Source organism: Clavelina lepadiformis, chromosome 2 (assembly GCF_947623445.1).
Source record: "Clavelina lepadiformis chromosome 2, kaClaLepa1.1, whole genome shotgun sequence".
In the NCBI taxonomy this organism is placed as follows: domain Eukaryota; kingdom Metazoa; phylum Chordata; class Ascidiacea; order Aplousobranchia; family Clavelinidae; genus Clavelina; species Clavelina lepadiformis.
In genome coordinates, this window is record NC_135241.1 from 22,303,395 (window position 1) to 22,316,926 (window position 13,532).

The 13,532-nt window shown below is 36.5% G+C and overlaps 3 protein-coding genes across 3 annotated transcripts; 1 reads left to right on the plus strand and 2 right to left on the minus strand.

Annotated features, from left to right (window-relative positions):
* Positions 1–941: 941 nt before the first annotated feature.
* Positions 942–7,514, plus strand: LOC143446714 (methylenetetrahydrofolate reductase (NADPH)-like). Its single transcript, XM_076946473.1, has 11 exons — positions 942–1,205; positions 1,469–1,707; positions 1,845–1,955; positions 2,099–2,292; positions 2,380–2,486; positions 2,615–2,736; positions 4,175–4,334; positions 4,635–4,815; positions 5,290–5,472; positions 6,168–6,392; positions 6,702–7,514. The coding sequence occupies exons 1-11, from the start codon at positions 1,042–1,044 to the stop codon at positions 7,005–7,007; spliced, it is 1,992 nt and encodes a 663-aa protein (XP_076802588.1). The 5' UTR covers positions 942–1,041; the 3' UTR covers positions 7,008–7,514.
* Positions 7,515–7,813: 299 nt separating this feature from the next.
* Positions 7,814–9,295, minus strand: LOC143446814 (uncharacterized). The gene is made up of 4 exons (XM_076946631.1): positions 9,025–9,295; positions 8,773–8,900; positions 8,559–8,667; positions 7,814–8,492 (listed from the first exon to the last, which is right to left on the minus strand). The coding sequence occupies exons 1-4, from the start codon at positions 9,172–9,174 to the stop codon at positions 8,262–8,264; spliced, it is 618 nt and encodes a 205-aa protein (XP_076802746.1). The 5' UTR covers positions 9,175–9,295; the 3' UTR covers positions 7,814–8,261.
* Positions 9,296–10,192: 897 nt separating this feature from the next.
* On the minus strand, positions 10,193–13,298 carry LOC143446813 (F-box and WD repeat domain containing protein 10B-like). The gene has a single exon (XM_076946630.1). The coding sequence runs from the start codon at positions 12,824–12,826 to the stop codon at positions 10,193–10,195; it is 2,634 nt and encodes an 877-aa protein (XP_076802745.1). The 5' UTR covers positions 12,827–13,298.
* Between the last annotated feature and the right edge of the window lie 234 nt (positions 13,299–13,532).

Below are 13,532 nucleotides of genomic sequence, written 5' to 3' on the forward strand. Positions count from 1 at the left end.
GTTGTTACTTCATAGAGGAAAACTATTTACTTCATAGCAACAAGACGCTTGCTAGAGTAACTGAAAGGAGTTTTGTATGACAGATTCTGCATAGATAACCAGCGGGTGGCTAGTAAGTGAGTACAAGAATATATTGAGCGATTTTGCATCATCTTAAATGTGATGTATAGACGAAATTCAACAAGTGTATTTATTCAACTGTTCCGTAGCCTGTAAGCGTTGACATTATTTTATAGGCTGTTTGTGATAATTCATTTTATGGACCGCCTTGTTATAATAGCCCAAGTTATAACCCAGCAATAGAGTAGCATACAGTATCGGCGATGATACAAAACAAAGTACATATCATTCATTACCAGTACCCGGTTGCTTTACGTTTATTACTTGACGGTATACATTTTTCGAAATCTTAAAACATATTCATGTGTTCAAATTAATGGCAACCTCACCAATCTGCTGCTCATACCAGCATGACTTTCGTTTGATGCAAGCCGTGGTGGTGTGTTTAATTTCATGCTTTTATTGTCACGTTCTGTGCTTTTTCTTCTATGACATCATCAACTTCGCTGAGCGTGTTGCAATGACTGACAGTGACATGCGCGACGACGGCGCCACTGGGTAATTTCTTTACCACTAAAAACTCCTTTCACCACTTGATTCAGTTATACAGGCTAGCCGCTAGCGCTCATTGAAAAAGGATAAACCTGCTTCTGTATTAGCTCCCCTTTTAAATAAAGGAACTTGAATAAAAACTACGCAATAAGCTGACTTCCCTCTTTGACCGTGATCAGCAATTTGCTGGCACTTTACATGTTCGCAAACATGGAATCGTTGGAAATAGCTTAGGGAAATTACCGACCGCGCAACCACTCAGCAGGTTTCGCTTGGTGTCGATTGTTTCTGGAACGATAGGTCGATGTTTGATTGCAACTTAGCGAAAAGTAAACTTACCAAGTACTTGTTTTCTAATATCGCCAGCCTTAGTTTCTTAGTTAGTTCTTTAGACTTGTTTCACGGCTTTGCTGCATTGTACTTGTGGTAATGGCGCGTGGGAACAGAGTAAACGAAGTGAAGGGCAAAGAACCTGTTAACTGGGAGAGTTTAGCCTCGCGTATAAAGAAGAGAATCGCTGATAATGATCCGTTCTTTTCACTTGAGTTTTTTCCACCACGAACTGAACAGGGCGCTGCCAATCTTATTGGAAGGTAAGTGCCTAAGGATTGTTAGTGGGCAGAAGTTATTTACAAGAAATAACTATTATTATCGTATCATGCATAAATAACAACTTGCTTCAATAACAATAACATTGCTTATATTAATAAAAGAAAAAGTAACCAAGAAGAAAATAGATTGAATTAAGTTGAGACTTAGGCCTATGTATATATTTTTTATACTTACATGTATGTAAAATTTGCTGTTTTGTTACTTTTCAAATTTTTATACAATATGTGTCATGTCATGTTCATAGATTTGATCGCATGAGTCAGGGTGGACCACTGTTCATAGACATCACATGGCATCCAGCTGGTGATCCAGGTGGTGACAAAATCACATCGTCAACAAAAATTGCTGGTACTGTTTCAAATTACTGTGGGCTTGAAACAATGTTGCACATGACCTGCTGCAAACAAAGCCCAGAGACGGTGAACCGTCATGTCGAAAAGACAAAATCTCTTGGAATTTGCAATATATTAGCTTTAAGAGGAGGTAAATTGAATGTACTGTTCTGTATCGGCTATAATTACAATGTTTACTGTTAAATACAAACTATTTTTATGGTTAAAATTTAAACTGAGATTGTCTTTCTTGCTCGCAAGCTAATCTGATATCCTTGTATTTCTTAGATGCTGATGAGGATAACTGGACATTTAATGAAAACGGTTTCAATTATGCAGTTGATCTGGTCAAGTTTATTCGTAAAGAATACAAGGATTACTTTACTATTTGTGTTGCTGGTAAGTGTTTGCTTTCAGTTGAGCACCACAGATAAAAATTTCAACTTTTCTATGAGCAAAAACATCACTGCTTGGAATTGAGATGTTTTTGAAATGCCACACTGTGGACAAATTTATTTTTGTATACTGATACTACATCACAGGTTATCCAAATGGGCATCCGGACTGTTCATCTTACCAGGAAGATCTTCGACATTTGAAGGAGAAAGTTGATGCTGGAGCTGATTTTATTATCACACAGCTCTTTTTTACAGCAGAAGAATTTCTCCACTTTTTATCAGATTGTCGAAAAATTGGAATTACCTGTCCAATAATACCAGGCATTTTTCCTATACAGGTAATGTTGCACAAATTGACTATGGTTAGGTATGCAATTACCAAGAGAAGAAATAACTTTGTGAAGTTATTTAATTTATCTAAACAGACTAATCGGTCTTTGGTCCAACTTACCAAACTTTCAAAACTTACAATACCTGATGAAATACAAAAAGTGATTGAACCAATAAAGGATAATGATGCAGCCATTCGAAAGTATGTACAACTGGATGTAACCATCTAATGTACAGTAATTTGCACCAATATTATCATTTTGAAAATTTATTCATATTTCATGCACACCCTGAACCAAGTTGTCTTATTGTGATACGATTTTTTTTCAGTTTCGGAATCGATCATGCCACGGACTTGTGCCGTAAGTTGCTGGATTCTGGGAAAGTCCACGGCCTGCACATGTATACTCTCAATCTGGAAACTGCCACAGTTCAAATTTTGAAAAACTTAGGTAGGAATGGGCATTCTGGACTTATTAAATGAGATGACGAATATTATTCTACAAATACTTTTCAAAGTTTTTAAACAATGAAACTTTGTTGTAGTTTTTTTGTATTTAAATTGTTTAACGAAAATATGCCGTACTGTTTGAGCAAGTAAAGTACAAATTAATAAGTTGTTTTTATTTCAATGCAAAATGTTCAATATTTCCATTTTTCCGGCAAACTGTATCGTATACGTTTCCGCACCAACGATAACTTTTTCTTTACGTTCATGCTGACCGATTATAATTATTTATCCAATTTTTGAGCTTGCAACAATATTAACTCAAGCCGCAAAGCACGCCTTCATGAGACGATTTTCAAAAACCTCGTAGAAAAAAAACAACCGGTCATGCCCTAGGCGCGTGATCACTACGTTTGCCGTGAGTGGTGTTTCATGCACGATGCGCATGATCGTTATGCTCGACTGGTTGCAAAGATAAAGAAGAGATAAAGGAAGCGCCACGTGCAGCATGCGTGCTTATTGCTCACATGCGGAGAGCGCAAAATGCGTATGGTTCGTTGGTTATTTCCCTAAACACGTTTAATGGAGATCATTTCGGTTCCACCTGCAACTACCAATAAACACAGCTTAACAGAGCACCTTCGGGTATAGCAAAACCTGCTCTATAAAGCGGTTCCTCTATTGCACGATGAGAGCTGTCTTCATTACGAAAGTGGGTGTACAAAAGAAAAATGACATAAATTTCGACATCACGGCATTTTTTCTCATTTGCTGCGTATTCCTGCCGACCTGCCCTCAATTTAGTGTACAGGAAAAAAGAATTGGTAAATTTTCCAATGTTTAACATTTCCATTTTTTCCGGCAAACTGGATCGTAAACAAATACAGTACTTAAATTAGAACCAAGAATATAACAATCTTCTATGCTTAACTCATTACATCATCGCCATAAGCATAATGCATTAATGTTTACTTGAGCCGCAAAGTTAAAGGATACCTATTGCAAAACAATGTGCAGATAATTCATAGAAGGAACTGAAACTAATCATGCGCGTTTACAAAATGGTTTATTCACGCCGCGCGTCATCGTTATGCTCGACTGCTCGCAAAGATAAAAAAGGAAAGCGGCGTGGCGTTCTGGTTCCATGTTAAGCGCCACTACTTACGCCCACTTGCGGAATTAAGTATTAAAATGTGGATTGCTGTCGATTATTTTCTTAGATCTGCAAAATTGGCGATTATTTTTATTCCTATTTGAACGACATCATTCAAACTAGATTGACATTTCGGATTCGATTTTTTAGGTATATGTAAACTTGGGTTTAGATCTTCTTTGCCATGTAGTCACGTACAGTTCTAACACTCAAACTATTTCTCACAAACACCGTATTTGATGATAGTTGTTGTGATTACCGGTAACCAATTTGTGTGTTGTGCTTGCAGGCTTATGGTCTAAGACTGTCCCTCGTCCTTTACCATTCCAAACATCTGGTAATGCTGAACGCAGAGCAAACGAGGAAATTCGACCGATATTTTGGACTGACCGCCCCAAAAGCTACATCCACAGGACTATTGACTGGGACGAATTTCCAAACGGTCGTTGGTAGGTCTTGTTTTTCCAACTTTGGCTTCATATTTGATAACTTTATTCCCAACCAAGAATGAAATGGCCTCCTTTACTTTTGCACTCCTTTATCAGGACTGATATTTGTGGAATTATTACATCATAATTTTCTCTATTATCTCATAATTCTTTCATACCCAGCTCTTTATGTTAGAGTACAAAAACCCAAATGGTAGACTTGTAGCTGTTATAATTTTCTAAATAAATAAGACGCTTGCAGTGAGCAAAATCCAGAGAAGCAAGCAAATCTAAATTAATTAAATGTTGCTTTTCCTATAGGGGTGATTCTGCTTCCCCAGCGTTTGGTGACCTCAAGGACTATCACTTATTTTATTTACGCTCAAGAACTGTCAAGTCTAAACTGCGCGACCAGTGGGGGCGTGAGTTGTTTTCTGAGCAGGATGTGTGGAAAGTTTTCCAAAACTTTATCACTGGCCATAGAAACGAGAATGGAGTAAAAGTATGTTTTGTTTTCAATTTTGCTTAGTGTAGGTGTTTTGATTTTGTGTTAGGGTTTTAGCTCAGAACTAGTTATGTGGTTTGTTAACTTTTTGCTGCTAAAACTGAAATAACTTACAACTAAAACAGATTTAGTTTATTATACCTCTGTCGAAGTTGGCTAGCATTCAAATTTTGCCGTCACAGTAACTACTGTAGTGAAATGACTAATGATGTTATAACATTTATAAACTTACCACTTGTCTTGTTTGCTGATCAAGTGATTGCGTAAGCAAAAATTGACCACTTATTTAACTTTTACCATTTTTGAAAAATTTTGTCATAACCATAAATTGTGACCTAACTATAAATTTTGATCAAATTTTGGCTTTTTAATATGTCAAAAAATAATTGCCTTAATAATAACCACTTTTTTGTGCAATAAAATTAAACCAATGACTAATTTAAGTTTATTTTCCGTTTCAAACTAATTTAGGTTACGGAAACCCCTTGGTGTGAGGATGGGCTTTCAGCAGAAACAAACGTTTTAAGCGAACCCTTGTCCAAATATAATGCTATTGGTGTGTTGACCATTAATTCACAACCAAATGTCAACGGAGTGCCCTCGACTCATCCAATATTTGGCTGGGGAGATAAGGGTGGTTACATATTTCAAAAGGTAGACTATTGTTGTATAAGTTGTTTATTACTTTTTTCTGGTATTTTTTATTCTGTTAGTTTGCTCATACAGTACAGTACTATCTGTGAAAGATTACATCTAGGTGGTCTAATGCATGGGTACCCCTAAATACTCCGGGTTAACTGGGTTTTCAAGTATTTCGGACATTTTTTCGGGATTCAGGTTTATGGCTCGTTCGACCTTTTTATTCAGCCTAATCATCTTGACTTGCAGACTCATAAACACAGCTTTATTGTAATTAGAACTTTGTAGCAATTGGGTTCATTTGCCACTTGATAATATCCAAAGAGATACAGCCAACTCATACCTCAGTAGTTATTGCCAATTGTCGATTATATACAATAACAGGCTGCATAGACTTTGCAATTGTTGTGTCTTTTTTGAGTGGCACCGGCAAGCGAGACGCTACAGCTGATTAAACCCAGATGTAAAGCAAGTATTGCCCGATTTTAGTCGCTACTGTACGGCATTTTGCTGCAACATTGCACTACGATAAAGCAATACCATAAGTGAACATTTTTGAACATATGGATTTCTTTGGTTAAGCACGTGAATAATTTTTCATCATTAATTACAAAACAAATAGAACCCAAGAAAACCCAGTGAACCCCAAGTATTTAGAAGAATCGGTCATCTCCAATGTCTAATATAATATGATATCATCTTTTCGACAGGCATATTTAGAATTTTTCATCAACAAGCGATATGCCAGCGCACTTAAGAAAATCCTACCTAAGTACCACCCCAGGGTGTACTACCACATGATTGACGCGTGTGGTGAAACTGACCACACTAACGCAGATAGAAATTACCCCAATGCTGTGACCTGGGGTGTATTTGCTGGAAAGGAGGTGCTCCAGCCAACAGTAGTGGACCCCATCAGCTTTATTGTCTGGAAGGTGAGAACATCAATCAATTTTTTATTTTCTAGTCACTGGTGCGATGGGGACAAAAAATGACCTCTAGTTGTTAATGGCATACACTAATGCACGGGAAAATTACAAAGGATAAAAGGCTTAAAACGTTCATGAAAATAATAATGGTGATGGTATTAATTTGCTGATAACACTTGACACGGCCAATAAACCCAGACTGTGTAATCAAAAGAAATAATATAGCAAAAATGAGGAATTTTTCAGTTGATTTTCCTCATTCAAGTGTCTCTAATATTCCAATATGATTACCTTGAAATCCTATTTTTCATTTAGGATGAAGCTTTTGCCTTATGGACTGAGAAGTGGGCAAAGATTTACGAGGAAGGTTCAGCCTCGAAGCAGATTATCCAGGACATTGCTGAAAATTATTTCCTTGTTAACTTGGTGGACAATGAATTTCCGAATGACAATATCTTATGGACAGTATTGGACGACATGTTAGCCACTGTAGCAGACATAAAATGTAATGGCAGTGTAACAAATGGCGTTGCTGCCCAAGTTAATAATTCTAAAGAGCTTGTGCAACTAAATGGTGATTGTAGTGAATTAAATGAAGCAACGACTAAAAATGGGATTTAGACTAAATTTGATATTTTTAAATCAAAATGGAATTTGTGAGAAGTATATTATGGCATTGTATCTCTTATATTGTTTTTGTATTTCTAATTGAAACGCATTATGTCGTCATAAACAAATTTTTTAGGAAGGTTTCTTATAACATAACTGTGTGAAATATGTAGTAGTAATATACCTTGAATAGAGTTCTGTGCTAGCTCGTTCATTATTTCTTAAGCCTGTGTATGTTGTGTGGTAGCTTTTGTAATCCAGTGTATTCATAAAGAGCAAAGCCAACAATATCGTTTTACTTGCCCTGTTTGCTTACATTGAAATATTGCTTTATCTATATCTGTGCATGATGTTATTTTGATAACTTATTTCTGTTTTGCCATTATTTGCCGGTATGTTTTGAGATATACTTGAAACACAAAGTTTTGTTAAGGTTTTGGCAAAGCAAAATTCGATTGGCTCGTTTTCTTTGTTAAATCTTCATGTACACAAAGCAAAGTAATCTTAAAAAGATTTTGTTATGTTTGTGATAGTGTTAATGGATTGGTGGAAAAATACCATTTTGTATACTTAAGACACGAATGAACGTGGTTGTTTAGCTTGTTTTGCAATAATAGTTACAAGTTTTCAAGGTTGTTGAAGGTTGATTGCAAGTTGGTTGCCAATAGGGACCAACGAGTATCAATAATCCTGATGCTAGGGTTTGGTTCAGTATAAATTAAAACAATGAAAATTATTTATTAGAAAAATAATAGAAACTTCAATAATTTTAACTACCTACAAATGCTTCTAGTATGTTTAACTGGAATTGAAAATACAATGGCAAACAACATAATACAAAAATAGGCAAATTTTAATTTTTTTGTGATGAAAACTTCATTCAAAGTACAAGGGATCATGTCTAGCAGCTAAATAAGAAAAGCTTCATTGCTATCAACAACTATGATCAAACACAACTCATTGCCAACAATATTGCTGATCAATTTACCCTCTGTGACGTCATAAAGCACACTGCAGGACATTGAAATAAATATTTGACTTAAAAAGGGTAAGCAATATATAAAAAGGTGAAATGCCAGTTTATACAGAAATACAATCCTCAGACTTCTGTTTGAGTAAATATTTTGAGTCAAAACAACTCACTATGCCATGAATGGAAATTAATGTAACTAGATATGTTTCTGCGAGGCCAGACAATACTTTTGTGAACAATGCTCACACATGGTGAATAATTACTATGGCCGTTTAGTATCATCTGGAGTTATTTCAAGGTTTCCATATTTGCTTTTGATCACTTGAATGAGAAAAAATTAATTTATTGCGCAAGTGTTTCGATCTGTCTTCTTCGTCTGATTCTGAATCATCTTTCCTTGACTCTTCACTCTCCTTTCCAGTTTGCTCCTCGTTTTCCTCTTCCTGCTCATCTTCTGAGCTCTCCTCCTCTTCGGATGAGGACGTCTCTTCCTCGCTGCTCATTTCAGCGAGCTCCTGTTCCACCTGCATCGACATCACAATAATGAAAGGAATGAGTTGGATTTTGTTTTATTCTGGCTCGAAACAAACCTTCATTTTTTCTTCTATGGTATCCTTAAACTGAAGAGCTTCTGGATTCTTAGGCTCATAAATCAGGATCATTGTGCACAATTTCTTAGCATCTTCCCATTTACCTTGTCTAGTATGTGAGTAGAAATTTTTTAAATGAATTACCACTGTTTTATAAATAAACCAGTTCAAAATAAAAATTTCATGAATCTACACAAATTTTATTTTCATCAACCTGACATAGAGCAAAAATTCTCCCATAAGCTCAAGAGGAGCTTTAATTGGTTCTTCATCCTCTGAAGAACTTTCCTCGTCACTGGAATCTTCTCCATCATCATCTACATCACTGAGTTCATCGCCATCCTAAAGATGGTTAGACAACGACGTTGAAATAAACAGTATTGTTAACAGTAGTTACCAGCAGTTACAAAAACCAAAGCTACAACGCAGCTACTTTTCATCGAGTTGGATTACAGCATTCAGTTACCTCATTTATCCCATTCACGACAGATGTTTCCTCAACTTCTTTTGGACGATTGGAAATCATTTGGTCAGCAACCTCATCTGAAACTTGAAGGTCTTTCAGGCCGTTTCTGATGTCAGCCGGACTCTCTTTACCACTGGATTTGGCGGCCATCTCGGCGTGACATTTGTTATATCAAAGTAAATATCTTTGTTGTAATATTATCCCTAAAAAACATAAATTGTACAATTAATAGCACAATTACGCAAAAAAGCGCACGAAATATACATGTCATTACCATTTACTTTAATGGTACTACGGTATCATGCTATATACTGCAGAGATTACAACAACAAAAGCAGTACGTATTATAGTTAGTATGTTATTGATTAGTGAAAATTTACGATAACTTAAGAAACGTCTTCAAAAGTACAAGCAGGTTTTGCAATTTTGTTTTTATGTTACATATTCTAGTGAAAATACCCAAAGAAAACTTTACAATTAGGCTGTACATAAATCAATTTAATTATAACTAATCGACATTAATCAACAGTAATTCGTTGATATCACATGAATTTGACTACACCATCTGCTTACAAAGCTAAATTGCAACACTATATAAAGTTATTTGTTCCTTTACTCTATCCAGGCTTACAGTGAACACTTAAGCACAGTGATTAACATATGAAGAAAGAAATCAAAGGTAGTAGGTAAGTTCTGAAAACAGATCATCAAGAAATTGAATGCGCTAATAAGTAATGCACTTAACTAAATTGGAAAATCAGAGCAAAACTTGGCAATTTCATAAAATTCCATTTTAATTGTACTCAAGCTTAACATATAATATGTCTTTAGCACCACTTTAATTTATCGCAGCCTAAGAAGATTGGCACAATCATCTACTGGTTTAAATAAAAAAATAGACTATAAATTATCGTACTTCTACTGTGGACTGAAACAATTTAGAAAAACTGCAACTTAAAGTAATAATAAACATTTGGATACAATTACATAGCTGTTTCCATGTGGTTTCATTCACATAAAAATAAACTATTTATTAATTTACTTTGGCACTTAAAAGCGTATTATAACCTACTTTATACATGGAGGAAAATAAAAGTAGTAATAGGTAGCAACAAGGTTTATAGACCAACAGGAATAAGGTTCATCACATGTTGAAGAGTAACAGCATTTACGGGGATTTTTGGAATTGCTCGTGAAAAATCTCTCTTATATCCGGATGTCCCCCATTCAGAGCTGTGTTTAAGTCTTCCTCTTCACTTCTTGTGTTGTGATGGATGCTGCTGATCTTGAGATGAATACGATCCCTTGAAAGGGAAGTTCGCTCCGCTTTATAGCCAGGACTATGGCGTCCTAAGCTGGATGTTGACCACTTTTGGTGTAGCCGGCTGCCTTCTTTAAGGTCATCTTTAATGATCATGGACGAGATGCCTGATATGACAGACATAGCTCTTGAATCATGAACATTGATCGTACTTTCACTTGCTACTCTGCTGATTTTGTTTCTGCTTCTGTTCAAGTGAGAAGAATTTACTCTCTGTCGGTGTAGTGCTGCTACTGACATGGCACTTTGGCTCCTGTAGGAGTTAAGAGATGAAAAAGAAGATACGAGTCGTGGCTTGTCTGACAGTGGTCGTTGCTTTTTCACTGGGGCACTAAACGGTCTGTTTCGCAAATTAGAACAACTTATTGATGAGGCCCTGTTTCGCGCAGCTCTAACGTATGGACGACAGTGACCTATGCCCTTTTCGAGTTTATTGTCGTCATCGTTGATCTCACAACTGGCACGATCAGCAGCAAGATCATACTTCCACGAAATGGACTCAAACTGAAGGAGAAGAACATTGCTAAGTGTATTGACAATCAGTTTGTCAGAAGTAGCACAAAAAGAAACAATTGAATCACACTTGCTATTTCCTCTTACGACTCGCAAGCACTCCCCAGTGTGCAAATGAAGGACTCGAATTTTGCCATCCTCACAGCCGCTTACAATGCGAAGATACCTCAGTTCAACACAAAGGACCTTCTTGGGGTGCCTGTAAGCATTCACATGTTGTCTGATGTTACCATTTCGGAGCCAGGTCATGACATACCCATCGTGGGAGCCACTTACAACGTAGTGGTCATCCAGACCAACACTTGACACAGCATCTGAATGACCAACAAGCATCTTGCACAATTTTCGTGTGGAGATGTCCCAAACCTTTATAAGACCCCTGTCACATGAACTGACAATGGTATCTTGAAGAAACTTGATGCATGTAACTGGTGAACATTTGGAGTGCTTGAAAGTGCAAGAACACTTTCCGGTTTTGACATTCCACACTTTTATGAGTCCATCGTTGGCAGCTGAAACAAGAACATGATTAGAGTAATCGAGATTAGTAACTGACTTCCTGTGTCCATGGAAGATCTGCTGACAGCTGCTACTCCCTAGTTTCCATCGTCTGATCGTTGTATCATAACTTCCACTGAAAATGTAACCGGTTCCATCATCACTTACAAAAAGGGAGGTAATTGAACCAGGGTGGCCTCGTATCGGGGGTAAAATCTCATGACCATCGGTTGAGTTAAACAACCGAATGATTCTGTCATTGGAACCAGATGCAATTATATTTCCTCCACTGTAATGAATGACACGATGGGGGTCTGTGTGTTTATCCAGGATGAGTACATTATACGATCCGCAATATACGTTCCTCTCCTCCATTTCATATTGTGCGATCTCCAGCTCACCAAAGGAATTCCTATGCTGGTAAAACTTCTCTTCTGAGGAAAATGGATCATTCAACCTGACATTTTGAGAAAGAGGAACAGAGATAATCTTCTTCTTAGCATAATTTGGATGTGCTCCTTTGGCCGAAACCCCTTGCATCATCACTGCTTCCTCAAGAATTTCCCGCTTTGTTCTCGATTCCAGTTGCACCTGACGGACAAGTGTATGCCATCTTTGACACACGCAGGCTGCATTTCTCTGTGTGCTCAGACCCAGCAAACTTATTATTTTCTTTGCTAAATGAATTGGAAGTTTCGAAATGAAATCAGTGTAAGGGCACACTCCACTCAAAGCCTGTTGCGAAGCGCTGACAACAATTGCTCTTGGATCCATGGAGGACTCAGAAGAAGAATAACTGGATTCTGAAGGTAAATCAGATTCACTTTTGATATCTTCCTGCATCTTGTTCATGTCAGGACGTGCAAGTTCATAGCATGAGTTTACTTCAGCCAGCATGTAAATATCAGGATGCTGATCTGTGTGAAAACTGTGAGTGGAATTTGAAAGGGAATCTGGTTCTGATATCAGACTGTCATCCACAGTGAATATATTTTGCTTTCTCTTCTGTTGAACATACACAGTTTTTGCAAGATTAAGAGCCTGGTGCAATATTGTTGAATCGTCAATTACCATTATGATGCAATAGAGGAAATTTGACTTGTTACTAATATTTAATGATGAAAACCATGACCAGGCTTTGGAGATTTCAATTTCAATAGCTCTTAGTTTAACAGAAAATTTATTTGAAGAAAATTCTTTCTGATAATGAAGTAAACTGGAATTGCATTGAGATCGAGAATAGGTAAAATCTTTTTCTTTCATGGATGACAATATTCTTATGGTTTGCTTTAGTAAAGCTAGATTTTCAATTCTATGAATTATTCCCAGAAAAAACTTTCTTGTTGTGCTAAAGTTTGCTCTCAGTAACCACTGATAAACATCTGCGACACCTTTTTGAATTTCCTTAGTAATTTGTATTTGCTTCTGCTTTCTGATAGGAAATTGATCAACTTTTGCAGGAGTTGCCATTTTTTCTTTTAAGCCAATTGAAAACCTCGGCTTAGTTCAATTCAGCAGATATAGATGCAAAACTGAATCAACATTATTAGCTTATTGATATGATATTAACATGTTGAAGAAGATTGGATAAATATACTATAATAGCTCAAACAGGAGGCCATTTTTCAACGATTAAGCACAGAAAATCTGAAATTATAGTTAGTGGATTTTGAAATAAAGTTGTATTAGCAAGTAACCTGCGCCTAAATACTGTATGGGATATACTCACTTTGACTTCAGTATGGCCGAGTGACAGTGAGTTAGAGGGTAGGTAAAGTTTATAGTGAGTATAGCGACCGTTTTCCAAACATTATGGGACCATAACAGACAATCCTAAGTCAATAACCTTAACTGCTAAAGTAATATATATTCATAAAACGTGTTCACACCTACTGTATTAAGGAGACCGAATACCACGCGGATTTTAACCCAAACTGACTGACGTCTTTCTCAAATTACCTGGATTATGAGGCTGTGTGTGTATTTAGCTGGGGTTTTTGTCTTGGAAACACACACTGAAAATTATCACATCGGTTAATGTAACATTTAAACCAATGTACAGGGTTTTTATATGCGACAAGGATCTTCTTTCAAATACTTTTATAGCTTATTAAGTGTAATTAATTTCCATATTTTAAGATTGTTGCTTTTAGATTTTAATTTTCTCATTTCACGA